Below are 25,664 nucleotides of genomic sequence, written 5' to 3' on the forward strand. Positions count from 1 at the left end.
TCTCCTGATTTTACAAAGGAAAAAAATAGAAGCTTCTTCAAGTGTTTGAGTAGCTTGCCCGAGTTCACAAAGTCAGGACCAGAACCCAGATGTCCTGCCTCCAGTTCCTGTGCTCTTTGCAATACTGTCTCCTGTATGCCATCAGTGTGATTAGTAGAAGACAGATGAGAATTAGAGTTAGGAGACTTGAGTTTGAATACCAGCTCTGATGCTTCTGTATGACAGATGGCAGTGCCATTTAAATGACAAGCCATTTCAATCATTTATTGACTCCCCATTTCTCTCTCTATAAAATGAGGGGTTGAACTATAATCTATCAAATTTCTTCTTCTAAAACCTATGATCCTTTATGTTCCTTGCCTCTATTATCACCAAGTGAGGGCTGCTGCCTCATCACGCAATATAAGTGTTTTCTTCCCAAGGGCCTTTGTGATCACATTGCCCTTCCTAGGGCTCAGTAGCAGACATTCTATCTTCCCTGCTGGGGACAGCAAGTTCTTCATTTGTCTCATCCCCTCTTGGCTTTTCCATTGAGAATAAAAATGCGCACCATTGCTCTGGATACCTTGGGAAATGTATTTCTGTATCGAGTGACATGTGTCTCTGAAAATCTGAGGGAAACAAAGAGAATTTGTTCCATTATGTCTGACAAACCTGATCCCACCTCAGGCAGAATGACTGTTAAGATGCCATTATTAGCACTGATACGTAGCTTATTTTTTTAAAATTAACCTCCTTCTTTGGTGAATAGCCATTTTCCCCCTTTTCAACACAACCCACTCAATACACCTAGGAGGAAGAGCACCTCCTGTCACATCAGACATGATCTGTTCCTCCCTCCAGACATTGGGTCTTGATTCATATAGCTTCAAGAGATATTAAAGATTCATTAGTCTACCCCCATTTGAGAAATGAGCTTTACTGCAAGTCGAAGGGATAGGGACAGTTCTTAGTTTATTGGGCAAGTAGTGAAAAGAGAAGACTTGCCTGAACCTTGACTGAAACTGCATAGGATGGCGATCTGAATGAAGTAGGTCCTTGATATTTGTTCCGTTGTTCAATCAAATCTAAGTATCCAAATATAATTACAAAGGAATGGGGGCTTTTTAAAGTCCTCCAGCCCCTGGTTCACCTGGCTAGGGACTCACCTTCAGTTGCCACTTTAGATAATGCACATTGAGGGAATGATGGGAGATGGTTAAAATGAATAAATACAAATGACTCTAATATTCTAACCCGACTGGGGTAATGTAATGCTATTCATTTGAGTAATTCCCACCTTACTTTCAAGGAGGGTTGGTTTACTTTTCCCTCTCCGTTTTCTAAGTTAAGAAAAAGCTACATTCAGGGGTGGGAGGTTCTGGGCTGAGGATGAAATTTCATCTGTGACTCAATCTCTGTGCAGCAGGACAAATGCAGTGGCAGTCAAGCCTTTGGGTTGGACACTAGCAAAGCCATTGCCTGAGCTATGATGGGGAAAGAAAAGACTGCCTGTACAAACTCTTCATTTCATAACCTTGAGTGTTCAGTTCCAGCTGTTTACCAAGTGTGTATGCGTGAGCAAGCGTGCCTTCTATGTGTCTGCCTGCTCGGTGCTCCTGGATCCTATTGCCGTATGTCTGCTCTATATTGCTGTGCCATTCAGTTTGTCTGCCAGTTTCTCTTTTTGTGTTTGCCATCCTCTGCATGTTGATTCAGTTGAGCCTGTCGATGGGGAATCTGGATCCTATGTTGTTGCCATAGTTGAATTAGAGGGGAAAGTTAAGGTGTTAATTGGTCAGTAAACTTCATGTCCCAACTGAGTTTTTGCCATTGGCGGGCTCTGGTTTCAGATACTCCACCAGAATGAAAGGGAAAGCTGGGAAAGCTGGAAAGCATCCCTCTCTTCTCAAGATGGGGCTGGCACTCAGCTGGCTTGCATTTGCCTTCTTCACTCCTGCTATGTTCCCAGGTGAGTAGTTTCTAATGTTAATGATGCTCCTAGAAGATCAGGGGTGTCACAAGTGGGCTTTTGGTGGTGATAACGGTGGCCCAGATAGTGGAGACCCAAAGATTAGAGAGATCTGCCAGAGAATAGTAGTCTCTAATAAGAGGGTGAAAGGAGGAAACCTGAAAAGGTGGGCAGTTAAGATGTGAACAGTGTGAGATAGTGATTGACATCAGAATACCTGAATCTGAGTAAAATCTCTACTACCTGTATGGCCTTAGACAAGTCATCTGACCTCTTTGGATGTCAATTTAAAATTAAGAGGGAGATGCAGTTTATATGATCTCTGTCTTTCCCAAAACAAATTAATTTTAACAAAGTGAGTTATTTAGTAATTCTTGCCTTCTGTAGTTTGTTCCCTCTTTACTTTGCCCAGAATCTTGATTGAGATAGCAAAATTAAAAAAATTTAAACCTATTCAAATGAAAACAAAGAAAAAAAGAATCTCTAAAACAAATAAATTTTAATAACAATTTAATTATTTTATATTAAAATAGATATATAACATTAAATGTTTTCTATAAATTTGTTGACATTAATTTATATAAATCATGTGAGTCTCCCTGTGAGTGTCAGAGAAATTTAGTAGGAGGTAACAGGCAAGGACCCAGACAGGCAGTTTCTCAACATTACTGGGGTCTAGCCATAGACAGCCTGATGTCCTAGGTGGAAGTACACAAGGGGAGCAGAAACATCTGGTATCAGTCAAGAGACCGAGAGTAGAACAAGTCAGTGGTAGAATCAGAGAGCCTGCAAGAGGTGAGGGTTTCTACTGGTCAGTTTGGGGGATTCTAGTGATAGGCAATAGGTAGAGATGAGAGCAGACTGGTCCCAAGCATCACTGAGATCTGGCAACTGAAAACAGAGAAGTAGCTCAAATGGACTAGGGGTAAGGATTCTCATTTCTTGAAGGCCGATGACTTGGGCTATTGGGTAATATTTCAAGGAAGGGACTCAGGAACAGGAGAGTAAGATCGGAACCCCGTATCTGAAAATAGAGATTCAAGGTTCACAGAGAACAAAGAAAGAACCTAGTAACCAGGACCAGACTACAACTGCCTGATTTCTCATGGCTCCTTTTATTCCTACTGTCCTGACTATGCCTTCAGGTTGAGTTGCCTTAGCTATGAGGGCTGGAGGTAATGTGGGGTCAGGCATCCAGGCTTATTATTCCAGTAGGAGAAGGTAGCCCTTTACTGAAGTTACTAGAGAGAATGATTAGGCAGCTCAAATAGACCAAAGTTATCTCTAATTTCTTTTCACATCTGACAGCAAGAGAGGACTATCCTGTGAATCCAAAAACAAAATTATAATCAATAAAAATCAAATGTCGAGTGCAAGTTTGTTAAGGATAACAAATTTTTTAAAGTTGATTAAATATTTTTTTTAAATTTCAGCCTCATTTACTATCACTGTTCTCATTTTTATTTGTAAATGATCGTTTTCTAGAATGAATTCAAGGTATTTTCCTCATCTTGCTAAGAAATAATCCTCATGACATCAGAAAGGTGCAGGTAGAACGTAGTAATATGTCATGGAATCCTTAATGTGAATTTAGTCCAAGAGTTTGAATTGAATTCCACGTGGCAGAGATTAGATTTATTCTCTTTGGCTCCAGATGGCAGAAGTAGGAACAATAGGTGAAAGCTGCTAAGAGACAAATTGAAATCTGGCATCAAGACATTTAATGCTGACCAAGAGTGGAATGGGAGGCCTTCAGAAGTAATGGACTCCTCCTCATTGGACGTTTTTCAAGGAGAGGCTGGATGACCTCTTGTTGGGGATGTTTTATTTAACATTCTTTAGATTGGCCTGGAGATTGGCCACCGAGATCCTTTCCACCTCTAAATTTCCATGATTCTATGAACATTTATTTTTTTTTTAAACCTTTGCATTATGTCTTAGAATCAATACTAAGTATTGGTTGCAAGGCAGAAGAATGGTAAGGGCTAGGCAATGAGGGATAAGTGACTTGCCCAAGGTCACACTGCTAGGAAGTGTATGAGGCTAGGGTTGGACCTGTAGGGCTCTCAATCCATTGAGCCACTGAGCTGCCCTGTGCATTTCTTGATGGACTGAGACCTTCCCTTTTGCTTTACAATTTCAAGTCACTTGAAAATGGCCCCTTGTTTATCTAAGACTAGGTGTTGGTCAGGTATGGGTGGATCTTAATAGCTGATGAGGTTTCTTTTCACTCTAAGATTCTGTGAAAAGGAAAACAAACTCTTCATACCCACAACACTTTTCTCACTTTCTGTCTACCATTTTTTGTTTAAACCTTTACCTTCTGTCTTAGAATGTATTGGTTCCAAGGCAGAAGAATGGTGAGGGCCAGGCAATGGGGGTTAAGTGACTTGCCCAGGGTTACACAGCTAGGAAGTGTCTAACAACGGATTTGAACCCAGGTTCTTCCAACTCCAAGTCTGGCTCTCTATCCACTGTGCTACCTAGTTGCCTAACTCTCTACTTTTCAGACATATTCTATCTCATACTTAAGAGAAGCAGAAACTGTACTATACAAATTTTGCCTCTATTCTTCTGCTTAAATTATGTTTCAAAAGTTTTAATGCACTTGAAACATTTGTATCTTAATAGTTCACCAAATCTTTTGGGATCCATTGTATTAATAACTGGCCCTTATATGATACTTTAAAGTATGCAAAGGATATATATTTAAACCCTTACCTTCTGTATATCAGTTCCAAGGCAGAAGAGTAGTAAGGGCTAGGCATTTGGAGTTAAGTGACTTGCCCAGGGTCACATAGCTAGGAAGTGTCTGAGGCCAGATTCGAACCCAGGACCTTCCAACTCTGAGTCTGACTTTCTATCCACTGTGCCGTCTAGCTGCTTCTACATATATATTTCATTTGATCCTCCTCCCAAAAACCCTGTGAAGGAGGTACTTTAGGTATTATTATTCCTATCTTGTTGTTCAGTCATTCAGTCATGTCTGATTCTTCATGATCCCATGGGCCATAGCTATCCATGGAGTTTTCTTAGAGTGATTTGATGTTTTGTTTTGTTTTTTCCTGTAGATCTTCCCCCCCCCCCCCCCAGGAAATTAGACTTTTAAGTGACTTGCTCAGGGTCATACAGCTAGGAAAAATCTGAGCCTGGATTTGAACTCAGGTCTTTCTGACTCCAGGTCCAGCACTATAGCCATTGAGCCCCCTAGCTACCTCATATTCCTAATTTACAGTTGAAAAAAAATAGCTTGCCTAAAGTCACACAGCTATGAACTGTCAGAGGCAAAACCTGAACTCCAACCTCTCTAGACTCCTAGGCCATTCCCCTTTTCACTGCACCACGCTATCACTGGCCTGAACAAACGGCAGAAATTCCAACAAGTATTTCACCAAATGTACTGCAGATCCATGACTGGAAGTCATTTAATAACACTGAATCTGAATCATGCAAAGGGAATCCCAAATTTCCCTGATGGAAGGGTAAGGCGTCAAGGCCCAAAGCAAAAACTTTCCACTCGAAGCCGAAATGTCTAGGATGGCACAGGGACAGGAATATCTGTTGTGTTAAGGCTAAATGTGAATAGGGAGAAAGATGGATGCTGTTTGCCTGCTCTTGAAATCCTACAAATAGCAGATCAGCTTAACAGGCTAATCCAAGAACAGTTTCCCATTCGGATCTATAGGGTACGGAGCCAAGTCTGAACCACTCCTCCCTAGAGCATAGCTGGGGAACGGTACTTCTTTGCCTGTTTGAGCTCAGATTAAATGTATCTGGAATGGAAAGCACTCTCCCTAGGGCAGAACATATAGTGACTCATTGGCCTTGGATAATTGTCTTGGTTATGTCTTGACAGAGGGGATACATGAAGATCTTTCCCTCTCTGGGGTATTCTTTAGATCTCTAGCTCTGCTTCTGAGGCCGAAAGGAGGCTAAGTTTTCAACCCAGGTTTGGGTCAAACTGCCATTTGTCAGTTTTCCTTATTCCACAGGGGAGAAATAGTCCCCTGGATTTCTTGCCCATTTTCCCCTGCACTTTCTCATCTTCTGGATACTGCAGCAGAAATAGTTTTCTAAAACGCGTCTTGGCAGTTTTGCCACATATTTGGTAATACAATATTATTGCATTAAGATAAAGATCCCACTGCTGAGCTAGTCTGTATTTTCCATCTGATGGCCACTAACAGATCCCTCTGAATTTGCAAAAGAAGAAAATGCTTCATTAAAATTCCACTGAATTAAAGGCAGCTGGGTAACTCATTGGATTGAGAGCTAAGCCTAGAGATGGGAGGTCCTGGGTTCAAATTTGACCTCAGATACTTCCTAGCTGTGTGACCCTGGGCAAGTCACTTAACCCCCATTTCCTAGCCCTTACTGCTCTTCTGCCTTAGAACCAATACACAATATTGATTCCAAAATGGAAGGTAAGGGTTTTAAAAAAAAATCCCACTGAATTCAAACCCCTCCCCTTAATGAAATAATTTGAGTTGCAAATGGTAATCAGCATTTCCAGTTTGATGATTCCATCAGACTCAGTGATAAGGTTTAAGGATTGAGGAATGGATTTTGATTCTTTCCCTCAGGTTGTTAGGTGCTTTCTTCCTCTTCAAAAAACAACCTACATTTTCTCTCTCTCTCTGTGTCTCTCTCTCTCTCTCTGTCTCTCTCTCTGTCTCTCTGTCTCTCTGTCTCTCTCTGACTTTGTCTCTCTCTCATTATAAGTATAATTGCTCCTCAGAGACCCAATCCACTACTAATTAGCATGGGAGCTTTGAATTCCTTGGACAAGCCTTTGACTCTCCTTAGACAATCTAGTGGTCCCTTACTCTAGACCTCTGTTTTCTCATCTTCAAAATGGAAATGGATAATTTAATAATACTAATCATAGCTGACATTTTAAAAGTTTTGATCCTCATAGTCAGTTAAGAAGCTGGGTGCTACAGGTAGTTCCTCCCACCTATGAATCTGTTTTTGTCTCCATTCTACTTAGGTTATAAAATTGTAAAAAGATGATTCATGTATACCGGAGTTTTGTACACTGCAAAAATAATCAATATTTATGATTGTTATTGTTTCTCAGATTGCTTCCAAATCCTTTCTATACTCTCTGAACTAGGAAGTCACAGGATCATAAGCTCAGGAATTTAGAGCTAGAGGGGGCCTCAGAGGACAATCAGCCCAACCACTTTTTTTTACAAATGAGAATCTGAGACACAAAGGGGACAACTCACCCAGCTAGTAAATTTCTTAAGTGGAATTTGAACCCAGAGCTTCCTGACTAGAAGTCTAGTATGCTGACTTTCAAAAAGTCACTTGTGTGATAATTTATTACCTGGGAAATTGTGATAACAAAGTGGAACCTGATCAAGGGATAGCGTCTTCATTATGGTCAGAGAGAAAGGGGAATCAATACTACTTTTGAAAGAATAGAAGGACCCTTAGGAATCAAGAGAGATGAGCTTTGTTTCCAACATTTAACTTGCCTAGAGACTTGGCAAGATTGATTTTTGTGACTCAGCTTTGCCATCTGTAAAGTGGAGATCATTCTGATAATTCTCCCATTTTTGTAGGTGTGAGGGTGAGGGGCAAGGAAGCATCTTGGGAGAAAGGCCCACGAAGAGAGGAAATGGGTATTTAATGGATTGTGGATAAATGGTACTTCTCTTCATTTCCAGGAGCATCAGCAGAATGTCCTGACCATAACCCTGATTTACATCCCTGGTCTCCTGGCCATAATGAAGATCACCATGTTCACATTGGTGAGGGCAGAAGGCTTCTGCTTACATCCTCAGCCACGGTCCATTCCATCCACATTACAGATGGAGGTAAGCAGCAAAGTATCCTTCAGCAAGCTCTCTCTTCTCTTTTCCTTTCCTGCCTAAAAATCCCTCCTAATAAGAGAAAAGGCTAGGACAGGTTTTTGCCATGTGTTCAGATAGACAGAACAAATGACTTGCTGTTAGCTCCAGTTTAAATCATTCAGAGCAGCTGGTTCTTGGAACTAATCATAGGCTTTGTGCAGTTCAGAGCTGGTTTATAGCTTGGCCTTAGAGGTTTTATAAAAGAAACTCATCAGTGGCACACTTATTTATCCTGGTAATTTCCTCCCAAGGCAATTTCTCATCTAAGCACATTATATGGCAACAACCATATTAAGCAAATATGATGCTTTTCACAGGATATTAGGGCAGCCAGGCTCAAGGATGCTGGCTCTGTTGTCAAAAAACCTAGTACCTATAATGTGACCATAGGAAAGTCAGCGGACCTCTTAGTGCCCTATTCCGACTCTTTAAGACTTTAAGTCTCTAAATCTCAGAGAAGTTACTAACCTGCACTGAGAGGGAGAGGTTCTTCTTTTTTTTTTTTTTTAATTCATTCAGTTGTTTTTCATTCACATCCAACTCTTTATGACCCCAGTTGGTGTTTTCTTGGCAGAAATACTAGAGTGGTTGGCCATTGCTTTCTCCAGCTCATTTAACATATGAGGAAACTGAAACAAATAGGGTTAAAGTGATTTGCTCACGGTCATACAAGCTAGGAGGTGTCTGAGGCTGAGTTCGAACTCAAGAAGATAGGTCTTCTGGATTCCAAACACAACACTCTATGCATTGCTCCACTTTTTAGTAGGAGATCCATAATAACAATAAAATCACAGGTCCAGATCAAAGAAAAGAGGATTGGAAGGAAGGCCAAAAGAGAAAAAAAAAAACTGCCTTGGGGGAGAATTCCTGAGATCCTAGAGTTAGATCAAGAAAGTTCTTGAGAAGTCACTTAATCCAACCTTCCCTTCATGTTACAAATAAGAAAACTGAGGTTCAAGCAAGTAAGTTGGTCAGGATCATGTCATAACATTGGAGAAAAAGAATTGTGAATTATCTTCTAGAAGATATTTGGGGGGCAGCCAGATGGCTCAGAGGATTGAGAGCCAGGCCTAGAGACAGGAGGTCCTAGGTTCAAATCTGGCTTCAGACACTTCCTAGCTGTGTGACCCTGGGCAAGTCACTTAACCCCCATTGCCTAGCCTTGTAACAAATAAAATTAATATAGAAGGATATATAAAAAAGATATTAGGGTTTTTAAAAAAAGAAGGCCATATTTGCTACTAGCTTACCCTGTGGTTTCCTACAATTTACTTTATTACTTAGGTCTTGGTTTTCTCACCTGTAAAATGAAGCTGTTGGACTAATCACCTTTCCCATTTTCTTCTAGATTTTAGTTTCTTCTATGCTCACATCTCAATACTGCTTCTCAAAATTCACCCTGTTTCTTCCTGTACAGGAAAACTAGTTATTAAGGATAACACTGAGCCAATTGTTTTGCGGACTCGATACATACTTATTGAGAATGGTGGAGAAATGCATGTTGGGAGTGAGACTTGTCTTTTCCAGAGTAATTTCAGCATCATCTTGTTTGGAAGGTAGGTAAATAGCTTTCCTGGACTGTACTACAAGATTGAGTTGGATTTAAGAGAGTTTTTTTTAAAAAGATATCAAGAGGTCCTATTCTACTTGTAATATTGATATAAAATAGTCTTCAATACCTCAGGAATTTGGGGAAAAAACAGTTTCATCATTGTAGATATTCTCTCCATTAATCCGGACAACCATCCCTCCATTTTGTAGATAGTTCTTTGTTAATGTCTCTAGCTAAAACAATTATCATCTGGTGACCAATCTTTTGGTTGTAAGAAGTAATAATAATAATAATAATAATAATAATAACTAGTATCCATATGATACTTACAATGTGCCTGGCACTATGCTAAGCACTTTACAATTGTGATCTCATTTAATCCTCTCAACAACCCTGGGAGGTAGGGACTTTTTATCCCCATTTTTACAGATGAGCAAACAGAGGCAAACAGATTTAAATAACTTGTCTAAAGTCATGTAGCTAGTAAGTGTCTGAGGCCAAATTTGAACCCAGGCCTTTTTGACCCAAGGCCGAGTACTCTAATCTACTAAACTACCTAGCTACTACAAAGAGGATGAGCTGATCAGTCTTTCTCATTAGCTAATTTGGTTGCTGGGCAATGGACAGTTCATTACTAAGCCCATACTTTTTTCTTTTAAATCCTTATTTTCTATTTTAGTAATAACTCTAAGATAGAAGGGAAAGGGGCAAACAGAGCTAAGTGACTTGCCCAAGGTCACCCAGGTAGGAAGGTCCTATTTGAACCCAGGTTCTCCTGACACTAGCAGTCCTTGTGCCCTATCCACTGCATTACCTAGTTGTCCCACCAGGCCATTTTTTTTCTTTTTCCTTTTTTTCTAATTGATTAATTAAGCAGGCCCTTTTTTGAAACATTTTCAGCTCAATGTAACCTAACAGAACTTGTGCTATGGAGGTGTAACTTTTGAGAGCCTAAGTTTTCATGCCAGGATGAATCATGAGAGTAATCACAGTTCTAGCTTAAATGATGATAAACATCAATGATCAATCAACAATCAGCCAATAAATACTTATTAAACACCTAGTATGTGGCAGGTACTATGCTAGGAGCTGGGACACAGATTCAATAAATAAAACAATCCCAGTTCACAGAGAACTTTCATTCTAAAAGAAGCCACTATGATGTAGAAGATGCTGTAGAAATATGTAATTCACAAGTAATTTTAATTTGTATGAATTAGATGCCACACTTCCTTAGCTCCTCCAACCATCTTCCAATCATAGCCTAATTTATGGAGAATGCAATAATTCAGAATATCCAGGATTTCATTGGTGGTGGTGTTCCATCCAGTGATCACAGCCCACCTCACTATAGTAGAGCTTCTTCATAGCCACCTCCCCTAAATTATTAGTTGGTGGTCAGCCTTCTGGCAATGAGCCTATCTGGATGGGTTCTTGAAAGGATCAATGATCATTCATCAGTCCCATACTTGAAGATTTTATAAAATCACAGAAATAAAGCTGAAAATGATATTGGGGGCTGTTTTGTCCAACCCCCTCATTTTATAGTTGAGGAAACTAAGACTCAGAGTCATTCCATGACTTGTCCAAGGTCACATTGGTAGTAGATTTTAGAGAAAGAATTTGAACCCACATTCTCTGACTCTAGAGCCAGTGTTCTTGCAACTGTGCTATCGTGGGAGCTCTTAAATTATAGCCTTTGGGAACCCAGGATCACTTCAGTAGAATAGTGGATCATTAACATAGAGTTTAAGAGAAGAACTTGGTTAAAGTAAAATCAAGAAAAATTGAAAGGAATGAAATTCCACTCCAAGAACAAAAGATCGGCCCTTTACTAGACCATATTTCCTTGTCATGTGTATTGAATATTACTGGACTTATTTTGTTTTCCAATACATGGTAGCCAAGGTATGACTAGGAAATACAGGAATTATCTCAGCAATTCTATTTCTCATAAAGTCTTCAAACTGTGTTATTTATAAGCAAAAGAAGAATTTCTAATAATTCTAATAATACTTAGTGATAGATGCATTTTGCATTGGCACATAAGACATCTTTAATAAATGTTAATTGACTGACTGATGGAAGTATCTCATATTTGTCCTGAACCTTGAATATTGATTTGTTAGTGGAAGATCTGATTGTTATTTTTAATGACATTTTTTGATTTATTCAACAAATGTTTTCTGGATCTCTTTAGAACAAAGAGAGTTTCATTTTCGTCTTTATGATTTCTGTTAACCTAGTAAATTGCACTTAGTAGGCACTTAGTAAATGTTGCTGAGTGATGGAGTATCCATTATGTGAGGCACTGTATGAGTTGGGGTTAATATATCAAGTGTGATCCTTGCCTTCGATACTGAGCTTTGCTCCTCAGCAACTTCCAGAATAATTTATTACTTACCCTGGGTAAGTCACTTAATCCCCATTTGCTTCAATTTCCTCAACTGTAAAATGGCTATAAAAATAAGAAGGCAATTGTGAGAATCAAATGGCATAATATTTGTAAAAGTGCTTCATGCAGTGCCTGGCATGTAGTAGGTGCTATATAAATGCTTATTTCCTTAATAATTTCATAGTTATAACCTGGGTTTGTTTTGGCTGTTTTCTTTATTTGTTTGTTTTTTACTTTTAGAGCTGATGATGGCAGTGAGCCTGACTATTACTATGGACTAAAGTATATTGGAGTTGGCCAGGGTGGCACTCTGGAGATGCATGGGCAGAAGAAGCTCTCTTGGACTTTTCTTAATAAGACCCTCCACCCAGGAGGGATGAGTGAGGGAGGTTATTACTTTGAAAGGAGCTGGGGCCATCGTGGTGTCATTGTTCATGTCATTAATCCCAAACTTGGTTCTGTCATTCATTCGGACCGGTAAGGCCTATTTAAACATTTCTTCCCTTTTTAAAAGTATTTGTTTATTTGTTACATTAAAATACTCAGTTAACTCCCTCCCTCCCCCATCAGAGAAGGTATCATTTGACCAAAATATATATACAATATATATATGAAACGATGTCTTACTTATTTCCATTTATCAGTTTTTCCCAATTAAATGACCAAAAATTATTTTATTGAAATAGAAAAAAATAATAACAATTAATTCAGAAAAACAAAAGGTCAAAAATATCAAAGGAATTAATGAATATTCATTTTGTTAGCCAGTACCTAGAATGTTCTTACTTGAGTTGAATTGATACCTCTCTCAAAGGCAATGAAGTCTCATAACTTCTCTGTGCCTCAGTTTCCCCACTTTCTTCAGTCTATTGTTAAGAATCAATCTTCATTCAGAACAGTGTTACAAACTTAATGTACTATAGAAACAATAACAGTAGCTTACAAATTTGTTTCTTCCTGAATATAAAGTACTTCAGTTATAGAATCTCTTTTGTTCCTCACCTATGCAGTAACAATGCAACAATTATTCTGCCCATTTTACAGAGGTGACAGTTGATTTCCAAAGAGAAGTTCTTTACCCAAAGTTACAAAAGTAGTAAGTGTCAGAGTTGGATCTTGAACACAAGTCTTCTGGTTCCCAAATCCATCGCTCTTCCAACTCTGTTGTTTCAGACTATTTTTAACCCCATTTGGGGTTTTCTTAGCAAAGATGCTTGAGTGATTTACCATTTCCTTCTACAGCTTTTTTAACAGATGGTAAAACTGAGGTCAACAGGGTTGAATAACTTGCCCAAAGTCACACAGCTAGTCAGTCAGTGTCTAAGGATGGATTTTTAAAAAAATCCTTAGAATCTTAAAATCAATAGCATGTATTGGTTCAAAAATGGATGATTCTTAAGGGCTAGGCAATTGAGATTAAGTGACATACTTAAGGTCTCACAGCTAGGAAGTGTCTGAGGCCAGATTTAAGCCCAGGACCTCTCATCTCTGGCCTGGCTCTTAATACACTGATCTACCTAGCTGCCCACCTGAGGTCATATTTGAACTCAGGTCTTTCTGACTTCAGGCTTGGCACTCTATCCATTTTGCCATCTAGAGGCACTATCACAGCCAATTAATTTTTTTAAAGTTGTAAATGATATTGATAATTCCTCTCTAAATAATTATTCACCTCAAGTTGTTATGTTTTTTGAAAGCTGGAAATTGTTAAAGTGATGTAAAACATTTGATTTCAATAATAGAATAAAGTAATTCCATGGTCAAATGGAAATTACTTCCAGAAGAAAAATAAGTAAAAGTAGAGCAAATGAAAAATATGCAATTTTTGAAAGGTTAGAGTGAGGAAAAGAGAGAGGAACTGCTCAATGAGGCCAGCAATAACAGAAGACAGTTATCCTGCTATTACCCCAGGAAGCATTTGAGAGGCCCCTTTAACACTTGTTTCCACTCCTACTATTCAGTTGCATCCATGACCTCATTTAGGGTTTTCTTTTCCTTCCTTCCTTCCTTCCTTCCTTCCTTCCTTCCTTCCTTTCTTCCTTCCTCCCTTCCTTCAACCCTTACCTTCCATCCTGGAGTCAATACTGTGTATTGGCTCCAAGGCAGAAGAGTTGTAAGGGTAGGCAATGGGGGTCAAGTGACTTGCCCAGGGTCACACAGCTGGGAAGTGTCTGAAGCCAGATTTGAACCTAGGACCTCCTGTTTCTAGGCCTGGCTCTCAATCCACTGAGCTACCAAGTTGCCCCCAGGGTTTTCTTACAAAGATACTGGAGTGGTTTGCCATTGCCTTCTTTAGTTCATTTTACAGATGAAGAAACAGAGACAGTGAAGGTTAAGTGACTTGCCCAGGGTCATTCAGCTAGTAAGTGCCTGAGGCCAGATTTGAACTCAAGAAGATGAGTCTTCCTGACTCCAGGCCGCACATTCTTGATTCCCTGGAAATGGCAGGGATGAAGGAACTGTCCAAAGAAAAAACAATTGGGGCTTGATCCTGATTTCATAAAAGGAAGAGACCAGAATATGGAATATAAAACTTCTTGGAATATACAGTTAGAAGAGAGGAGCAAGTACAACAGATGAGAAAAGTTAGAGGAGGAATAAGGAGGTGAGGGACCAGGATAGTAATTGAAAAATGAGATATTGTATTATTAGAAAAGCCAGAGAAGAAAATTACAAGAAAAAGAAGCTAATCACTAAGACAGTAGCATTAATTAAGAAGCCAAAGAAAATGAGCACATTGATTTCCCACCTAGATGCTCTCCTGGACTTCATCTTTCCTTTTGGAATCTCATTATCCTGCCAGATCACATCAACTCTAAAACTCATACCTCCTCAGTAACCCCTGTCCAAGAGGTTCCCACTGCCTTCCATTTGAAGAGGTTAGAATGGTGGACAGTGTAGAGCTCTTCCATTTAAGGAAAGCACCCAGGGCTACTATTTCATCCTTTCCCACCTGGTTGTACTCCTGGAAGGCTATACCCCTTTGGGTTTCATGATGCCCCTATGCTAGGTACCTTTCCTGTCTTTTCAGATTCTTTTTTTTCCATATTGTCTTCCTCCATTATATTATGAGATTCTTGAGGTCAGGAGCCCTCTTTTGCCTTTCTTTCTATCCCAAGCACTTAGCACACTACCTGGAATAAAGCAGGTACTTTATAAATGTTTATTGATTGATTGACAAAGAAAAAAAATCATTGTGACAGCTTCATGTAGTAGTGAGCCCTCCAAAGCCGAATCATTGGCTCTGCCACTAATTGTCTGAATGGCCTTAGACATCTCAGTCTTAATCTCTAATTCTTCTAACCTCTCTGGGTCTCAGGTTTCTCATCTGCAAAATGAGAAAGACTAGAGGCAATCTCTAAGATCCTTTCCTCCCCTACAGTACTCTGTTATTTGGCAAGAGCACCACTGGTGACCTGTGACAGTACAGTTTTTATAGTGTGGTAGGGCAGGATGCAAATTGTTGTCACTTATGGAATCTGTGATGAAACCACTTTAAATGTTTTCTATGAAATTTTGCCAAGTACTCTGATGAAAATGTACTCATGATGTCACATTCGTCAGTAAAAGATATTTGTTTTCAGAAGGCAGTTTGCCTCAGAAGCAAGTTATTAAGCAAAATCGTCTGCATGGTAGTAGTGGAATTAGCTGCAGGCCAGGAGGAGGCAGAAAGGGCAGATTATAACTGTGGTTCTTCCTTTTGATCTTGGGCAAGTCTTTTTTTTTTTTTTAACCACTCTGAGCCTTCATTTTCTCATGTGAAAAATGAAATTAAAGTTTTGTCTATCTCAGAGTTTTTTGACTATTATAACCTGGAAAAGTATTTTCCAAGCTGCAAAGTGCTTTACAAATATGAAGGCATCTATTGTTGGAATCCATTATTGAATTAAAGTAATACTTAAACAAACAACAGGCAATATCTGTCAATAAACTTTTGTTACACACCTACTCTGTACTGAACAGTGGGAATACAAAGAATGACAAAAGAGAGTCCCTGCTTTCCCCATCTAGGGGAAGAAAATCTATTGGGAAGAAAGTTCTTTCTTTTTGAAAAAGAAAATAGATAGTTACTTCTTCCTAATTGGGAAGAGCTGTTGCACTTTCTGAGAGATGCAGAAGTTTGGCATTTTTCTTCTGCTGGATAAAAGATGGATTCTGAGGAAACTGAAAATGGAGGGAAAATATTTCAATAAAGGAAAATAGTCAAAAGTTCTAAAGTCATGGAAAGAACTAGGGTGAACTAAAAAGGAATCATTTTAACCAAGAACGAGATAAGACCAGGAAGCAATTGATCACTGATTGATAACAGTAAGGACAAGGGAGAAAGGTACCAAATTATATACAGCGTTGTTTTTTTTCCTTTAAAAAGCTTGTTCTGTATGTATTCTCTTTATCATAATACTTGATAATGTTATTTGTCTGGCTGATTTAAAAAGAGTTGGGTTTCTGTTATTGTTGTTATTTATTTGTTGTCTCCTTTTTTCCTTTTTAAGAGAAATATGCTTATTTCCATCTCTGACAAACCACATCTATAGTTTGTCATGCAAATGTGCCACCTGCTGCCACCTGGTGGCACTGCACCTTAATTTCAAGCAAAGTACCAAAGTGAATGAAAACACTGTTGAGAGTTAAACTTTTCAACTTTACAAAACGATAATTTCACAGAGTTGGTGATAAATATCAAAAGAATAAAGGAAGTGACTTTGGCTCTATAGTTCTAGGAGTCTTCAGAGGGAAAAGGAAGTTAATTGGTTGTGAAATAGAGTAGGTCAACTTAAAAAGGCTTTTCCCCCCTCATTGGTCAGACTTGAGCATGTATGAAGGCAGAAAGAGGAAAGCCAGTAGAGAAGAAGATGTGGAAGATGCTGGAAGGTTAGGAGTTCAGAATTGAAGGAAAAAATCCTAGGAGGTGGGAAAAGATAAGACTGAGGTACAAAGGATCAACATCACATTGGAATATTCCCTTTTTATATCTTCTCCTTTTGGGGGAGTGGATAGCGAACTCCAGGAAGCCCTGGACTCTAATACACATTGCTTATATGATCTTAGGCAAGTCACTTTCCCTGTCTCTTAGTGTTCTGGGGAATTCTCTAAGAAAATAAGTTACAGAGAAGTTGCCAACCTGCCCTGGATGAGGGCGTTTTCTTATTTAGGCATTTTCTCCTCTCTTGATGAAATTATCCCCTTTTATAACCATAGAATCTTGATGCTGCTTTTGCCTTCTTGCTTTCTACAAATCATATCAAGAACCCAATAGACTGTCTTTTCATAATATTTTTAAGGGAGGCCTTAATGTGAAAAGCTCGTTTCCTTTTTACTGTCTTAGGAGAAGGCTCTAGTATTCCTTAAAATATTAATCTTGGGTTTATAATTTATAATAGGTTGTCAGAACTGCCTGCTTCTTCTAGAGATCATCTAGCCCAGTGTCCTCACTTCACAGAGGGGGAAACTGAGATTCAGGAGGTGAAGTGACTTTCTCATGGCCACTCAGCAGAGTGGCAGAACCAGAAGTAGAATTCTGATCTCCTGAATCTAATACAATGACTTTTCTCACTAGTTCATGCTCAAGCAGATCATTAAAATGTTATAGGCTTTTCTTTTTTTTCCCTTTTGGGTTTGGATTTTTTTCCTGAAAAGTCAAATATGCAAGAGACCATGGTTTATTTCTATGATTTTTAAAATTGCCTTTCACTGTGTACTCCTTTAAAAAATCATATTTTTTGCTACCAATGAATATTATTGTCTTCCTCTGTTTGCTATCACAATATAAACTCGTGGAGCCCTGGCCATTTGGAACTGACCTGCATGAATGTTTCTCATTGCTGAGGGTTCTAATTCTCGTCCTCTTTTTTAGGTTTGATACTTATAAATCCAAGAAAGAGAGTGAACGCCTGGCACAATATTTGAACACAGTGGCTGATGGCATGATCCTTTCCGTAGCTGTGAATGATGAAGGATCTCAAAACCTAGATGACACAGCCAGGAAAGCCATGACCAAACTGGGCAGCAAACATTTCCTGCGCCTGGGATTTAGGTATGTGTCCATTCTGCCAGAAAAGCAAAAGACAGAGCTCTTATTATGTATGTGATCTTCCCCAAGACTCTGAATACCACAGTCCTTTCACATGGAAAACTTGCCTCTTTATAAATAGGCCTGCCTTCCTGGTGAGTCTCCAAACACACACACGCACACACGCACACACACACACACACACACACACACACACACACACACACCCCTAATTAATAGTGAATTAATATGGCCCCAGCATATTGCAGTTCCATATTGAACCTGAGAAGCAGCATGGACATGGTGGTTAGGGGCTATCTTACTGGAGTCAGAGCTAGGAAGACCTTGGTTTGAATTCCACCTGAGGAATTTATTAACTAGGTGGCCTCAGAGCAAAGCAAGACCACAGATTCTAGAGCCAGAAGAAACCTTAGGGGCCATCTAGTCCAACCTCTTAATTTAAAGAGATGAGGCAACTGAGACTTATGGAAGTTAAGTGATTTACTCAGGGACACATAGAAAATATGTGGCAGGACTAGGATGTGAAGAGTCTTCTAACTTCAAATCTACACCCCTTTTTCATATTACATTACCTTTCCCCAAATCTTATTCACTTGGTCAACAATAGTAATCACTCACATATGTGGAGTTTCCTTAATTTGTTGTTCAATCATTTCTTCAATAATGTCTGACTCTTTGTGAACCTTTTTGGTGTTTTCTTGGCAAAGATAGTGGAGTGGTTGGTCATTTCCTTTTCCAGCTCATTTTACAGATGAGGAAACTGAGGTAAATACAATTAAATCTCTTGCCCAGGGTCCCTTGGCTAGTAAGTGTCTGAGGTCAGAATTGAACTCAGGAAGATGAATCTTCCTGCCTCCAGGTCCAGAATTCTATCCACTACACCACCTAACTGCCTACGACCTTAATAGATTTATTCAAAGTATCTTCTAGGTGCCAAACACTATACCAGGTACTGAGGGCAATGCAATAGCACCTCTTCTAGCTCTAAAGTCAGATCTTTTTCTATAATATATATGTTTATATATATAATACTCTCCCCAGCTGTAGAGAAACCTGCATCTCTGTCTTCATATATACATAGCCAAAGTTCTTTTTTCTTTTTTGTTAAGTGCACATTCAGGAGAGTACCGTGCCTCAGGGACTGGCAAAATGCTTGCTTAGAAATTATGCAGAGTATATTTACCCAGTGAAACACAGTAAAAAGCTGGTCTTCTATGTAACTTGGTGTGCATTATATTTACCCTTCAGGTTGTAAAACATCCTGTCTGTGTATGTTGGCACGTGCTCTGACTTTGAGAATGTTCACTGTTTACCTAGTGATTGCCACAACATTTTATCGCTGATTCGAATTTCGGCCCTTTTAAGTCAGAGGGGGAATCTTCTCCTATAGACACCTGGAGGCCGTGATCTGCATCCTTTCTACCCCTCACCTGATAAGGTATAGACGTGATGACTCTTCTGAGTCAAGATCAAAGGGCTCTTTACTAGTCATCAAAGGGAAAGACCATGAAGTGATAGCCAAAGAGAGAGTAATCCCAGGTAATGGAGCATTTCCTTTAAAAGTTAAAAGGACCACACACTCAGGCAGGTATTATGTTCTGGAAATGAGGCAAATTTGAATAGCCAGATAAAATGATATTAATTTTTTCTTTAGAATCAGAAGCTTTTAGAGTGAAAAAGAAATCCTAGAAATTCTTATTGCACAAGTGAGGAAACGGACAAGTAACTCATCTAATTAATTAGCTACCAAGTAAGACTACAATCCATATGACCCTTTGGGATGCTTAGCTCTTTGCCATGATGTTTCTCTATAACATGGTTTTTTATAGCACCTATAATGAGGAAGTAAACTGTGATCTGTGAATGGCAAAGTAGGAAGAGGACAAGTATTATTTATTATCTCTATTTTGCAGATGGAAAAATGGAGACTTAGAGACTTGCTTATGGTCACTCCAGTTTTTAGGAAATAATAAGACTTGAGCCACGGTTTCCCAGCTTCAAAAGTAGAATGGGTTAATTTGGACAGTGACAGGCTTCCTTTCAACTGAGTTCTTCAACATGGATATGGTTAAAGAATTCAGATTGGTTCTATAAACAACAGGCCACCACTGAAAGTTTTTGAGAAAGAGAATGACATGTTTAAGCTACAAGAGGGCAAGAAATGGGCTTTAATCCATTATTCAACCTACATTTATTAAGTTCTCTTTATATGAAGACAGCTATAGGGGCAGCTATGTGGTGTACTGGATAGAACACTGAGTCTGGAGTCAGGAAGATCAGAGTTCAAATCCAACCTCAGACATTTACTAGCTATGTGACTCTGTCACTTAACTCCTATTTGCCTCAGTTCCATATCTGTAAAATGGGGGCATACTAGAAAAGAAAAAAGAAAAAATAGAATCTTTCCCAAGGAAACCCCATGGACAAATTTCATTTGGGTCACAACAACAAATATGAAGCCACTTTGCTAGACGCTGGAGATAAAAGGATAAGAAGTGACAGAGTCATTATTCTTGGGGAGCTTACATTCTACTTAGATGTTCCACATCATTCCCTTGCCCATTCCTTATTGCCTTTAAGATCAAATACAAACTCCTCTGGTTGTCACTGAAATCCCTTTACAATCTGGCTCTAACCTATGTTTCCCAGCTTACACCCCTTCATGTGCCCTCTAGTCTGCTCAATTTGACCTACTTACTATTCCTTATATGTAACATTCCATTTCTCATCACCATGCTTTTGTACAGGCTTTTCTACACTCTTGGACTGCAGTCTCTCCTTATGTGCTGGTTTTAGAATCCCTGGTTTTCTTCAAAGCTCAGCTCAAGGAGTACCTCCTACATGAGGTCTTCCCTACTTTTCCCCTAGACGCTAGTGACCTCCCTTCACTTTATTTCTTTATATGCAAACATGTTTTCCCCTGATATAAATGTAAGCTTCTTGAGGACAGGAACAATTTATCTTTGTATCTCTAGAGCCTAGCACAGCACCTGGCAGATAGCCTGGGACTTAATAAATGTTTGTTGATTGATGATAAATTGATATAACCACATAAATATAATAAAAGATAGTGATAGGGGGGAAAGGAATGGCTTTGGTAGAGTACTTTAGGAAAATATTTGAGGAGGGAAAGAACACTTTCTGCTACTGGGATTAGGAAAGACTTCCCAGACTAAGTGGCACCTGATCTAAATGTTGGGAGAAGATAAGGATTCTGAAAGATGGTGATGAGGACTGAGTGCTTTCCATGCCTTCTCATGTTGCTGGGAGATGGCATGTTGAGTCTGGAGAATAGTTAGTAAACAGTCCAGTTTGAGATAAAGAGGTGAATAATGTGAAATAAAGCGGGAAAGGTAGTTTGAAACAAGTTTGTGAAGGTCTTTGAATGCCAACTTAAAGACTTTTCATTCATCCTAGAGGGAATAAGGACACTCTAAATATTTTATATATCACTGTATCTCTGCAGTGCCCAGAAAAATGCTTTACACAAGGAGGCAGGAAATAAACATTTATTGGAAAATGGAATTTATACAAAATATAAAACTGGTGCATTAGGAAGATTAATTTGGCAGTGGCCAATGTACGGCATGAATTAAAAGGAATGGAGAACAGAGGCAGAGAGACCAACTGAAGTTCTGGTGTAGGAGTTTAGGTATTAGGTGATGATGACCTGAACTACTGTAGTAGCAATAGAAATAGAAAGGAAAGAATGGATATAGAAGGAATTCTGGAGGAAAAAAGCCTTATAGGACTTGATAATCAACTGGATATGAAAGAGGTGGAAGAAGAAAGAGTTGAATATCTCTAAAATCGCTTTCTAATTTCAAAATCCGGTTACCCTTATGACTTTCATGTTTTAGGACTGAGTTACTAGCATAATGGTGGCACTATTGATAGAAATAGGGAAGTCAATGAAAAGGGAAGGTATTTGGGTAGCGCTATGAGGATAATGGCTTTTCTTGGTATATGTTTATTTTAAGATGATAAACATCTGAATATGCATTAAGGAGATATGGTTCTTGCCTAGTGGGACTGGAGGATTAGAACTTCATAGGAGATGAAGACTGAAGATAAAGGTTAGTTTTCCCACTGCAAGATTCCATGGCTCTAGCCCAAAAGAGAAAACATAATTTTCCACAAACCCAGAACAGATGAATAATTCTTTTTAATCACAGTTCTTGGTCTGAGTTAATTCTTGAGGTCTGACTAGGGGCTAGGAAGCAGTGGATGTAGGATGTTTGGAGGTTGTATTGCTATAGAATGAAGGGATCCTGCCAGAGCTACATTTCTACTTGCCGGAAATTAATGTAAGAAATAACCATTCTCAGCTGCTGCCAAGTCAAAACAAGACAGGGTGATAATAGAATAGATCTGTTAGGTGGCTGGCTTTATGCTTGTTCACCTTGAAGAATTTGGGGGGAAAGGACATGTTGAGAATTCTCCTGACTATAGAAGCAAGAATTTTAGGCTTAATAATTAGGCTCAATAATTAGGCTCAATAATTTCTCATCTTTTTTTTTAACTCTTACCTTCTAACCTAGAATGTATTACTAAGTGCCATCACAAGGAAGAAGAGCAACAAGGGCTAAGAAATTGAGTTATAAATGACTTGCCCAAGGCCACAGAGCTAGGGAGCATCTGAGGCTAGAAGTGAACCCAGGACCCCTTGTTTCTAGGCCTGGCTCTCTATCCACTGATCCACCTAGCTGCCCTAATTTCTTATCTTTTTATACATAGAGGTAGCCAAGTGATGCAGTGGCTAAAGCATTGAGCCTGGAGTTAAAAAGACCTGAATTCAAATCTAGCCTTAGATACTTACTAGCTGTGTGATTCTGGGCAAGGAACTTAATTAACTTTGCTGCCTCAGTTTCCTGTCAGAAGAATAACTTCCAAGGGTTTGTGGAAGGATCAAATAATATAATATTTGTAAAGCACTTAGCACAATGCCTAGAACATAATAGGACCTTAATAAATATTTGTTTCCTTCCTTCTGAGGATTTTAAATAAATTTTCAGATATATTATCTCATTCTGTACCACGAGGGCAAGTATTCTCTTTTCCACTTTACAAATGGAGGAAGTTCTTAACCTGGACTTGGATAGCTAGTGACAGAACTAGAATCTAGGGCTTGAGTCCTAGACCATGGCATCATGAAAGAATAGCATTCCACTCTGAGATTTTCTTTATGTATGACTTGGCTAACCAGTCCTATAGAGAGCCAGCTCTATTAAACCAGGGATTTTCTGAGTGGCCTAGGGTGGTCGTTGGATGATAAAGAACGAAACAGTTTGAGAACAACGGCTGGTTAGCTCATAGTTGCTCGGAAGTACCATGGAGTCACAAGTTTATTATATATGAAATTAATGTTTTTCCAATAAGAAAAGGTGTGGATCAAAAAAGGAGTCAAAAGAGGAGTCTCAGATTTTTATCTTATATAGCCCACCCTGTCTTACTCTAACTTGTAGAGTAGAAGGGTTAACACATGGCTCTGCCGGGCTGCATTGACCTTTTGATGGGGTCCAGATAAAAATATCTATTTGAGACTTTCTTTCTCTTATCGACCTCCCACACAGTCCCTAGCTGGCCAATACAATCCAACTCTCCTCAAGACAGGCTGAGGAAACAGCAAGAAGATTGTGCCCGATGCTGATGGCAGCTTATTCCCCATCTGCTTGGATGGAGCTCAGCATCATATTGGTACCATTCCCTTCATCACCTCTAGCTCAGGCCTACTTAACATATTTTTGATGGTTCAGACAAAGGCATAGAATGAAGGCTTATTAGGTTTACAGGTGATATAACAGTTAGAAGGATAGCTGACCCACTGAGTGACTCAATAAAGATCCAAAAAGATCCTGGCAGGCTAGAATATTAGGTCAAATATAATAAGAGGAAATTTAATAAGGATAAAGAAAAGTCTTATACTTAGGTTAAAAAAATACAAAATGGGCAAAAGTGTGGCTAGACAGCATCTCATCTGAAAAATATCTGGGGATTTTATGGTACCACAAATTCAATGTGAGTCAACAGTGTAATATGGAAGTCTCAAAGGCTAATGCAATATAAGTTGCATTAGGAGAGAAATTCCATGTGCAGAACTAAGGAGGGTGATAATTCTACTGTATTCTGCCCTGGCCAGACCAAACCACATTGTGAGTATCATTTGAGTTCTGAAAACCACATTTTAGGAAGGACATTGATAAGCTGGAAAATACCAATAGGAAGGCAATCAGCCTGGGAAAAGGCCTTTAATTCATGCTCTTTGAGGATCAGTGGGAAGAACTGTATATGTTAATCTTGAAGGGGATAACTAGGTGGCTCAGTAGATAAATTAGTGCTAGGCCTGGGAGGGGGAAGTCCTGGGTTCAAATCCAGCTCCAGACACTTCCTAGATCTTCTGCCTTAGTACCAATATTTATATGAATCCTAAGATGGAATGTAAGGGCTTAAAAAAATCCTAAAGAAGAGAATACTTAAGGGGAGGATATGATAATTATCTTCATATATCTGTAAGGCTACCCTTTTGAAGAGAGATTAGACATAGGAGCAATGGGTGGAAGAGACAGAGACCAAATTTGGGCTTACCATCAGGAAAAAACTTCTCACCAGATCTCTACAAAGTGAAATGGATGGCCTCAATAGATATTCCCTCCATGACATCTACCCTTCTAACACACACACACACACACACACACACACACACACACACACACACACACACACACACACANACACACACACACACACACACACACACACACACACACACACACACACATACACACACACACACACTCACCCCTTAGATAAAGCCTTCAACAAAGTCTGGATGACTATATGTTCAGTATAAAGTAGAAACAATTCTTGCTTATTTACCATATGGCCATTGAAGTCTTCGGTCCCAAGATTTTTTGATATATTGTGACATCCTTTGCATTGGCATCAATTTCTTCATCTTTAAGATGAGTGGTTTGAACTCCATAATCTCCAATATCCCTTCTAGTTCTAAATCAAAGGATTCAGTGATCCAGTGACCTAACTTCTGTTGATCAAATCCAGGGTGGTTCATTGACGCATGAAGATTTGTATATGTTGGAAAAATAGACTAGAAGACATTTCAGTTCCTTTTCCTTTCTGTCACTGCTTTCTGCACTGAACCCAATAAATCCTTAATTCTCAGAAGGACAGTTCTCGGGCACAGCCTCTGAACACATGTATTAGTTAGTGGATGCTCACGTCATTCGGCTTACTTCCCTGAACTCAAATATTAGAGGTCCTACTGAGGAAGTTCTTTCCTCCAGTATTCAAAAGAAAAACCTGACCCTAGGTGAGAAAGAAAGCATGATGGGGAAAACTTCAATCTTACCAGACTAGTAAATAGGCCATTGCTTCCCTTTCAAAAGTAGAAAAATGGGAAAAGTAAAATTGCAGAGTAAAAAAATCACAAGAAAGTTTCAACCCTAAAATATTTTAGACAAAAATAGAAACATCCCTGATTGAGAAAAGTAGGGAAGGACAAATTTCTAAGAGTAGCATTTACAAGAAAAGGAAATGGAATAGTTAAAGAACTCAAAATGTGGGTGAGGGAGAATATCCAAAACAATAAATAAATATGGACTAAAAGAAGCTAAAGAAGAGACTCAAGAAGTGGAAAAAATATGAATTATCATCCACAATCAAAAAGCTACTCTAGATCAAAAAATTATAAAGAGTCAAAAGGGATCTTATAGTTTAGATATTACAACCCTCCCATTTTACACATGAGAAATTTAAAACCCAAAGAGATTAATTGACTTGCCCAAGACCACACAGGTAAAGATCTGAAATACGATTTGAACCCAGGTCCTCTGACTGTAGAACCAATCTTTCCACTA

The 25,664-nt window shown here is 39.0% G+C and overlaps 1 protein-coding gene across 1 annotated transcript in view; it reads left to right on the plus strand.

Annotated features, from left to right (window-relative positions):
* Nucleotides 1-1,845: 1,845 nt before the first annotated feature.
* LOC123236214 (cell migration inducing hyaluronidase 1) overlaps nt 1,846-25,664 on the plus strand; it is a 116,469-nt gene continuing 92,650 nt past the window's right edge. The window contains exons 1-5 of the mRNA XM_044662509.1: nt 1,846-1,951; nt 7,627-7,776; nt 9,230-9,368; nt 12,000-12,236; nt 17,614-17,793. Of these exons, the coding sequence (XP_044518444.1) occupies nt 1,846-1,951; nt 7,627-7,776; nt 9,230-9,368; nt 12,000-12,236; nt 17,614-17,793 (812 nt within the window). The remainder of the gene's footprint in view (nt 1,952-7,626; nt 7,777-9,229; nt 9,369-11,999; nt 12,237-17,613; nt 17,794-25,664) is intronic.

Source organism: Gracilinanus agilis, chromosome 2, assembly GCF_016433145.1.
Source record: "Gracilinanus agilis isolate LMUSP501 chromosome 2, AgileGrace, whole genome shotgun sequence".
Taxonomy (NCBI): Eukaryota; Metazoa; Chordata; class Mammalia; order Didelphimorphia; family Didelphidae; genus Gracilinanus; species Gracilinanus agilis.